At 56.8% G+C, this 9,561-nt stretch overlaps 1 protein-coding gene across 28 annotated transcripts in view; it reads right to left on the bottom strand.

Annotated features, from left to right (window-relative positions):
- Positions 1-2,429: 2,429 nt before the first annotated feature.
- CACNA1G (calcium voltage-gated channel subunit alpha1 G) overlaps positions 2,430-9,561 on the bottom strand; it is a 68,261-nt gene continuing 61,129 nt past the window's right edge. For 16 of the 28 annotated variants that reach the window (XM_023732631.1, XM_023732628.1, XM_023732621.1 and 13 more), the window contains 3 exons: positions 5,114-5,291; positions 4,627-4,796; positions 2,430-3,164 (listed from right to left, as the gene is read on the bottom strand). In XM_023732631.1, the coding sequence (XP_023588399.1) occupies positions 2,430-3,164; positions 4,627-4,796; positions 5,114-5,291 (1,083 nt within the window). Of the gene's footprint in view, positions 3,165-4,626; positions 4,797-5,113; positions 5,292-6,992; positions 7,128-9,055; positions 9,200-9,561 lie in introns of all 28 variants that reach the window. The other 12 variants (XM_023732613.1, XM_023732616.1, XM_023732611.1 and 9 more) reach the window with 4 other exon arrangements.

Here is a 9,561-nt window from a genome sequence, read left to right on the forward strand (position 1 = left end):
CCTTTTAATGAGACATAACAGTTTCCACCATTGATAAAGATGTTACATGTTTGGGGGACAGGTCACAATGGTCTCCCCCAATTCTGCTGTTACTGTTTCTGCATCACTACCAAGATGCCCCCCTCCAGGCGGGCACTGCCTCCTTCCGGAGAAACCTTCCACTCTTGTACGGTGGTTGAGGAGGGAGCGAGGTACCTTTCTTTTTGGAGAGCACCCAAAATCATAGCCAGTGTACCCCCAACAAGCTGCCTTGGCCCTTACTGGGAAGAGAGGACTGAGAAAGGGGTCCCCAAGAAGAACCAGGCATGCTCAGAGTAGCCCTAAGTAACTACCCTGTTAACAGGGCTGCTGTGCTGACAGGGCAGGAGTGGGTAAGGACGGTTCTCAGGGAGGGAGGGGCTGCTGTCAGCCCTCTGGCTTCCTCTTGACCCATAATCCTCCAGCCACTAGAAGGGAAAAAAGACCCCAGAGCTCCCCTACCCAAATCTCCCACCTTCATTTGGGAACAGTTACAGAATTCTACAAAAATATAAATGCTCAATCTGCAGGCCCAGGTGACAAAACTCCACAAATTTTGTAGTTTTGCTGTAAAAAAAAAACAAACAAAAAATAGGCACCTCCTACAAATACCCTCTCTCCCCACCTGAGGAGCCAGAGTTCAACATTATTGCACATCCCAAGAGGATAAAATCAGGCGCTTGCTTCTAGGGGTGGTATCATTTCTGTCCAAAAAAGCAACTACAAAAAGCTTTCACCAGCTTAGAAAACACAGGGTTGGACAAGGCGTCCAGGTCCGTCCGGGTCTGCCCGCGAGCAGCCAGGCACTCTTTGCACCAGGGTTTAGACAAGAGAATATTGCCTATGGTAGCACCAGAGGGGGGCTGTCAGCCTAGCCACTTGCCCTCCTCTCTACTCAGCTGGCTCCCACTGGGCAGGCAGTAGAAGACTGTGTAAACACCTTGATGGAGCTCATTCATCACCCCCCAGGGGGCCAGCTCCCCACTCAGTAGGCTGGCCGCCTGGCCAGACCAAGTCCTCCAGGAGGTCGCCTCTGGATGCCACACAGCCCCGTGGCCCCCTGGTCCATACTGCTTAATCCCGTAGCCAGCAGGCGGTGCCCGCAGTGCCGGGCCAGCTGCCCCTACCCGCCCTTGGTGGGAGGCTGAAGCCCAGACCACTCAGGTCACACACCCAGCCCGAAGCCTCTGGAAGGAAAACCCAGAAGCGCTTGCCCCCTCCCCAACCAAACCCAGATCCAGATCCACAGCAGCTGAGGCCGCCGCCCCCAGCCTCAGTCGGCCCCATTAACCAAAACAGCTTCATTATGCCAGTTTCCAGCTTTCAATGTGCGTCTGATAGCTGTCAGCAGGAATAAGAGTTAATCTGGAATTACATTCACAGAGCTGCCTGGCTGAGAGAAAGCGAGAAAGCTTTGATAGAAGAAGTGGGAGTAGACCCTGCTTCCCTGGCCTTTGGACCTGGCCAAGGGGCTTCTCCTCTCCTCCCTCGCCCCTGGGAGGGAAGGCTGCAAGCTTGCAGCCCTCCAGGCAAGGCAGTTGGGTTTTCTCTACTCTCAGACACACACATACTCACACACACAGCTCTGAACCCTTCCCTCCTCACCCTCTGTCCCCATTCCCAGGAAGCTCTCTCCAATGCCATCTGGATATACCTCTCTTTCCCCTTTGCTTTTACTCTGGACTGTGATTAACTTTTTATTTTGGAAAATTACTTTATTATATATATACATATATATAGAGAGATACGTATTATGTATATATAAAAAGGTTCCATTTCATTTGTAAAATCTCATTTTTTTCTTTTTCTCTCTTTTTTTTCCCTACAGAAAATGATGATGAGGTTAAAGGAGAAAATAAGTTACATTACAGTTTCCAAAGTGGTTCTCGCTCTCCTCCGAAGACGAGCCACTGTCAGGGCGGTGCTGCACTCACGGTCCCAGCTTGTGCTTTGCAAGAAGAGGGAATATAACTAGATGGTTATTTTGGGGTAAAATAGCCGAGAGACACACGCTTTTGCCTCAGAAATATTCTGAGACACATAGAAGTAGAAGGAAAAAAGTCTCTTCAGTCACAAAATGTCATACATCCTGCATATACTAGATTCAATTAATTTAATAAAATAGAATATACATAGAGATTCTGCACAAACGTATTGCTTTCTCCCAACAGCTCCTGGTGTCGGGAACCTCAGCAGCACTGGGCCTCTCTTTCTGCCTGGAGTCAGAGTCGCCAGGGCTGCTGTTTTTAACTCTCTTTGGAAATTCTGTTCACCGTTACCCAGTGCCACCGAGGCAGGGAGGAGCGCCTCCTTGGTGTCTATATGGAACTTTTCTCAGGAATATAGCCCAGGAGGAGGAGCTAGGATTTGGCACCCAGTGGAGAAAGGTGAGTGGGAGAGTGGGGCAGGAATCAGGGGTCCGGGGCTGCTGGGTCAGAGGATAAACCGGAGAGACTCAGCATGTCTTTCTTTGGGGAGGGCGAGGCAGCCATGCTGTCAGGGGGGCCCGAGGCCGAGGGATCCTTGAAGTCACTGGATGGAGCCCTTCTCCGGAGACAGACGCCAGGGCTGGGTGGGGGCCGAGGGCCCTGGCTCTCTGGAGGGTCTATGGAGATACTGGGCGGGCTGAGTTTTTTCTTAGGCCTGCTCCCGGGCCCCCCAAGAGGCTGGGCTCCAAGGCTAGAGGGGCCTGGGCCCAGGTGGGGCTGGGAGCCACTGTCCAGACAGCTGACCGCGATGGAGTGTCTCCTCTGTTCATCCAGCCAAGACGCAGGCCGGCGCCGGCAGCTCTGGGCCTCCACACTGTAGCATTTCTTCAGGTCCCTTGGGGATGGGGGCTCCTCCTGGCTACTGATGGTCAGGAGGTCCCCTGAAATCCAGCTCAGCTCCGTGTCCAGCTCTAAGTTGCTGCTGGTCTCGGGTGGGCCCCTGGCCCGGTTGGGCTCTGGGCCTGGGTAGGGGGCTGGAGGGGGCATGTGCTTCGAGATCTTGCTCTGGCTGCAGGCGTGCTGCTGTACCTGGATGCTTGTCTGGCCCCAGAAAGAGGTGGCCCGGGCCAGAGGTGGGGTGGGCCCACTCACCTCTGACAGCAGGTCTTCCCTGCTGCCCAGACATTGCACGTCCAGGGAATCAGTCCTTATTGCTGCCTGTTGGGGGGAGGAGGGAAGGGGAGAAGGCTCAGCCCAAGGGCATCTTCACCGCCATGGATTGTCCTGCTTGTCAAGCCAGGTGTCCCCCTCCCCCCATGCAGCTGCGGGACCACTTGAAGCAGGGGTACTGTTAGTTTCTCTTGCTGGGAGATGGGGTCATCTGCAGCCTGACCTCTGTCGTCTACCATGCCTCCTCCCCTACATGAACCCTGTCTTCCCTCCCCCATGCCATGGCCTCCCCCAAGCCTGCAGGAATAGCTCTCCGCAGCCCCTGCCCCCTGAGATGCAAAAAAGCACTCAGGCCAGCTCTGCTCCCCAGCTAGCCCCTTCCCACCTCCCAACCTCTGCATAGGCTGCTCGTTTGGCCTTGAATACCCTTCCTGCCTGGCAAGCACCTATCAACATTATGGACTCTAGTCCTTCGTGATGCACTTCTTGACAATCTCCACCCTCAAGTAGTACTGACTCCTTTCTCCTCTTTGCTCCTTGCTGCACCGTGCACAGGACCAGCGCAGCACCTGTGACCTGTTGCTGCAATTATCTGATGACCTGCATGTCTCCACTAACAGACTGTGGGAGTCCCTAGGTGGTACAAACAGTTAACGCGTTCAGCTGCTAACCAAAAGGTTGGAGGTTCGAGTCTACCCAGAGGCACCTCGGAAGAAAGGCCTGGTGATCTACTTCCAAAAAATTAGCCATTGAAAACCCTACGGAGCACAGTTCTACTCTTACGCACATGGGGTGGCCATGAGTCACAACCAACTGGAAGCCATCTGGTGGTGGCGGCGGCATAGACTGTGAGGGCCTGTGTCTCATTTGTCTGTGTCTCAGTGCCTGGCACAGAGGCCGCTCAGTGGATATTTGCAGAACGGATGGAGGCTGTGCCTACTCTCCCAAGTGCACAGGACTGAGCAGATTGCCATGTGGCCACACCCACACATAAAGCACACACACATGGGCATGGGCTTGTGGCCCTGTCAGAGGCATGCAGACGGGCCTCACCTGGCTACACGAGCCTCTGCTCTGGAGCCCCCGGAGTGTGGGCTCTGGGCTTGGCCCAAAGCACAGATACTTACAACCTGACTAGTACCCCTCAGCTAGGTCCAAATGTGCAGAGAGCAATAGGGGGCAGTCCTGGGTGCGGGAAGGGGAATCTAGAGAGCAAGGTTCCCCCTCCAACATAATCTGTGTCCCGGGGCAATCACCGCCCTCCTCTGGCCTCCAGCCCTCTTCACTGAAACAAGGGAAGGGGGTGTAAGCTCCAAGAGGGCCCAGACCACTTCTGCTTTGCTCAGTACAGTGTCCCTGGTACCCAGGACCAAGTGTGGCACACCACTGGCATGCAGTAAATGTTTCCTGGATGAATGAATGTGTCAGCGCTGGTCATCAGCAACAGCCTAGGATTCCCAGCATGGAGTCCAGCACCCAGCCCCTGCCCACCTCTCCACACCCTGCTCACCTGGCGCCGGAGTGGCCTCTGAGCCAAAGGGGAGCGGCCTGGTGGGGGAAGTTTGGGGATGGTGCCCCAGGTGGGAGCACTGTGGGGCTGGAGCAGATGGGGTGCATCTTTGGGAAGCTGTAGGATGTAGCTGGTGTCTGCTGGCTGGGAATGAACGGACAAGACAGAGCCTGGGGTGTGGGAGGGAAGCAGGAGGGCAGAGATGAGCTGGAGGGTCAGCCAATCCTGGCTCCCACCTAAGTTCCTGACATTCTCCCTCCCCATCAAAGCTCCTACCCTCACCACATAACCGAACCCTGGATTGAAAACCACACCCTCAGGCTAGGGGCTCCCTCAGGCAGGGGCTGGGTCCCCTTTTCAGGTAGGGGGCTCCTCAGACGTAGGAGAGACCTCTTTTTCTGCCTCAGTGCCCCCAGGTCATTACGGGACCTAGGCAAGGAAGGGGTCTCCCTGTGTGACCAAGCCGGCCTGCCCCCAGCCCTAGTACCTGACTGAGCTTTGGGGAGCCCCCATCCCCTGTGTCCCGGGGACCCCTCAGCAGCGTTCCCATCCCGGCACATGTAGCTGTCATTGGGCAGAGAGTGCGTGCGGCTGACCCCAGACTTCCGGACAGTCAGCCGGTCTGGTCCCAGGGTGAGCGGCACCTCCTCAGGGTGGGGCTCCATCTGCAAAAGGAACAGGGGAGGAAGGTGGGAGGAATAGGGGTGTCCAGATATGGTAACTGAGGCAGTGCTGGACAACGGAAACCAGAACCACCCCCTCCCAGGACAAGGTGGTGATGGGCATGGGGGTGGGGAGCAGACACACAGATGGGCCCTCCATACACAGGGAAGAGTGGGGTGGGAGGAGGCCCCGCCCCCCAGAAACGATTCGCATTGCATCACCTAGGAGACTCCTGTGGGGATGGTGGAGGGGTGAGGAGGCATCCAAGAAAGGAGGGCAGCCCCCAGCCCCCACCCTGTAGTGGCTAGAGAGCTCCTTCTAAGGACCCATTTAGAGGTTCTGAGGGACTCTGGTGTTCAGAGATGAGGCCTTGACCTACAGCAGCACGGAGGAGGATTAAAAGCTAAAAGAAGCACCCCCCTATAGCTCCTGGCCAAGGTTACTGGGTGTTAGGGCTATGGGGGGCTGGGGAGGGACCCTCCCAGTCGGCCGGAGACTCGGCAGCCCAGGAGCAGCTGCAGGGCAGAGGGTCTTTCACCACCCGAGTCTTCATGGCCTGCCCAGGTTGGATGGAGGGAGGAACCCCAGGGCTGCCTCCTTGATAACTCAGTGGCTGTGGTATAAGGCCTGGGCACTGAGGCCTCAGCTCCTCCCTCAGGGTCAGACTGGGGGTGGAAGTGGTTTTATCGCATCTCTTCAAGGAAAAGGTACTAATTAGACTTTGATCCTGGAAGGAGGGGGCCAAGGTTTGCTCTCAAAGGAGTTCTCCATCAACCTTGTAAACCACTTCCCCCCAGAGCCACCTGAACCCTCCATTCCTAGTTCTCAGAGAGGCTGTCAGTTCCTGTCCCCAAGTAGGACCAGCCAATTAAACAGCCCCAGCAGTCCTGAGAATGGCTAAGTTAGGCAACAGTCTGGATCCTTTGTTTCCCCTCCCAGCGCAGGCTCCACTTCTACAGCCACACCAAGACCCCTAGGGATCCCCTGCCTGTGGTCAAGGCCCTGCCCCAGGTGACCCCTGCTGGGAGGAGGGAGCCTCTGTCCTTTCTTAAGTTCCACGAGGAGGGGGAAGGCAGGGAGCAGGGGGCTGCTCATGGTCAGAGGGGCCAGGGAGCCAGGAGAGGGTGAAGAAATCGCCAAAACACAAAGACAGGCCGCCAGAGAGGCAGGGACACACAGGAACAGTGTGACAGGAGACAAGAACGGCCCCCAGGTGGAAAAGGCATGGTGGTGGTGGCCGAGATGTGGCTGTCACCCACTTCGTGGTGGTGAATGTCTCATGTTGGCAGGAAAGCTGGGCAGGAGGGGTGCAGGGGGTGGGGGCTGGCTTGCACAGGGCTCCAAATACAGGGTCTGACTATGCATCCCGGCAGGTGCTTTGGTCAGCTGCCTGATGCTGCCTCTGTTTTTGGGCTGTGTCACTCCTGGGTGTCTGGGTTAACCCTTTCACAACTGTCGCTCCTTTGCCCTTCAGGGCAAGACTCCAATTTAATCTCATTTCTTTTTCCACAGTGGGGGACCTGAAAGACGTCATACTAGGTGTCTGCTGGCTGGTGCCTCAGGTGGGGCCTGGGGTAGAGTCAGAGGCGGTGGGCCCCAGGCCCTCCCTGGACAGAGCGTATCTGGAGCCCTGCGGCTAGCCCAGTCCCTGGGGTGGCTGGGGGTTGGGGTGGGGCGGGCAGTGAGGGGCCGTGTGTATGTACATTGCTCTCCAGGGCACTAAGTAAGAGTGTGTGAGTGTCATCAGGCAAAGAGTCATCCGTCAGAGCTAGAGAGCAGGACGGTTCAGACACAATCTCTGACGTCAGAGACAGAGCCTCCATCTCAGCTAGAGGGATCTAGACAGGGAGAGAGATGATCAGGCATAAGAAACCAGGACAGCGCACACGCGTGCGTGCACGCGCGCACACACATGCACACACACGCGCACGCACGCATACACGCTCAGCCCCCCTTCCCCCTTTTTCACCAAGCATGGGTAAAAAAGGCATCTCTTGCTTCTCCCCACCCCTTTCCCAAATAAACTGACAGCGCCTCCCCTCACCCACTTCAACCCCCTGCTCTCATCAGAGAGGCTGCGGCAGGCACCAGAGAGCCAGAGCAAACACTGACAAAGCGAGGAGACACAGAGCCACATTCTAAAGATACCCCAGGAGCCGTCACAGCCCCCTCCCACACTACCACCACCCAGGGAGGGAGCGGGCAGGAGGGAGGGCCTCACTCTCACAAAGATGATACCAAAAAGAGAGAGAGAGAAAAGAAAAAGAAAACATGAAGAAAGGCCAGCAAAGCGCCGTCTCTCCCCTCGGCACAGAGAGAGTGGCGTGGGGTGCGCTGGGACAATACGGCCAATCTGACAGCTGTTTTTGCCTATTCTCTCTGCTTCCAGAAGCCTGGCAGGACTTGGCCTGCCCCCAGATTCTGGCTTCTCCCATCCCAGGCCCTCCTCCGCCTGCCTGCAGCCCATCCGCCCTCTCCTCCTGCCGGGCCTGAATTGGACATACTCTACTGTGGGCGCCATACCATCTGGCTGGCTCACCTGAGGTCTGCAGGGTGTGCCTCTGGACCTCTAGGACCCTCAGTAAGAGCAGGGGCACGCCCTCCCGGGTGAGCTGGCTGCCCTGACACCATCCCATCACATTCTCTTCTCTCCCACCAGCTCTCCCTGGAAGCCAGGAGGGAGAGGCCTGAGGAAGGGACTGGCTTCCCCAGTATCATTCTAGGGTCATTGCCACCAGCTCAGGTCCCCACATCTTCTCTGAGACTGAGCCCCAACAAGATGGCAGGCGCCCAGAGGCAAACTTCCATCCCACATGCAGATCACTGTCCACTTCTTTGGATTGTGCAAAAGGCTTCCCAGGTGCTTGGAATTGCCTTCCTGTCCCTCCACCCAAAAGGGCCTGAGGAGGGCTGGGCTTTTCTGTCTGCAGCTGACACCCGTCCCCTTGCCCCCGCTCCAGTCTGCCCTGCCTAGGAGGAGGGATGGGGAGAGCGCTCACAGTGGAGGGGCCAAGGGCAGCCAGACAAATCACAAGGGGAGGAGAGGAAGGCAGGAGGATCCCAGAAAGCAGCAGATTCTAGCTCAGATGGGACTAGGAGAGAGGGAATCTGTGGTGCTGTGGGGAGGGGCTGGGCTGGTGGAGGCAAGCAAGTTCTAATTCACACCAAGTCCCCAGAGTCCACTCCCAGGCTGGCCCTCCAATTCCTTTTCAGGACAAGGTCAGGCTCCCTGAGATCACTGGCTTACAGTGGCATCCATCATGCCCAATGGGCTCATGACCTAAAAAGCCCCAACAGAGGACTGGGGGTGGTGGCTGATGCTAGACAGAAGGAGAAGTAATGGACTGCAGCCCAAGACAAGCCCCTCCATGGGACCCCTTGCCACCTGCACTATCTCTGGAGGCTCTTTGTCCCTGGGTCTAGCACCTCTCCACTCCACACCCCAGGTCCCAGTGCCAGCCTGCCTTCTGCTCCCATCCTCTTCTCTTACAAATTCTCCCTTAGCCCCTCCTCCGCCCAGCCTTTACACTCAAAAGTGCCCACCTCAGTACCCCTGCCGTCCAAACATGTGTTCCACAGGTTAAGCCCAGCCTGGAGGAACCCCTGGCTGCCTCCTAGCAAGCCCAAAGCTCAGCTGAGGCCCTGAGGCTGTTCTTTCTCCAGCTACCTAGTAGGAAGGGCAACCCCCCAATCCCCTTGAAGCATGGCACAGCATGGCACAGCCCAGCACGGTCAGAGGAGGGGGCGCAGCATGGGGCACAGCAACCTGTGGGTCGGAGCCGCCCGGGCTGGGGGCGGGAGGGAAGGCAGAAGGCTGGCCCCCCGGGCCTGCCAGCTCGTCCATCAGCTTCAGCTCCCCCTCCAGGGAGCCCTGGATCAGCAGGGATATGGTGTCAAACAGCTGTCTGTCCTGGGAGGACCAGCCAATGAGGGGAGCCAGAGTCAGGAGAGTGGGAGTCAGAGGGGCAGTGACGGGGAGGGTTGTGGCAGGGGATTGAGGAGAGACAGAGAAACAGGAATGAGACATACATGCCACACACATGCCACACACAAACCACACACACATACATGTACACACACAGACACGAGGAAGGGTGGGGAAGAGAGAAGGTGTAGAAGGAGGGAGAGATGGGGGACGGAAGATGAGAAGAGTCCACAGACAGAGAGGGTGACAGAAAGAGAAGACAAGTCAAAGGATTGAAGGATGGAAGGGAAATGGCCAGGTTGAGGGGTGGGAAGGAGGAGAGAGAAGACAAGTCAAAGGATTGAAGG

This window comes from Trichechus manatus, unplaced genomic scaffold (assembly GCF_000243295.1).
Source record: "Trichechus manatus latirostris isolate Lorelei unplaced genomic scaffold, TriManLat1.0 scaffold00054, whole genome shotgun sequence".
NCBI classification, from domain to species: Eukaryota; Metazoa; Chordata; class Mammalia; order Sirenia; family Trichechidae; genus Trichechus; species Trichechus manatus.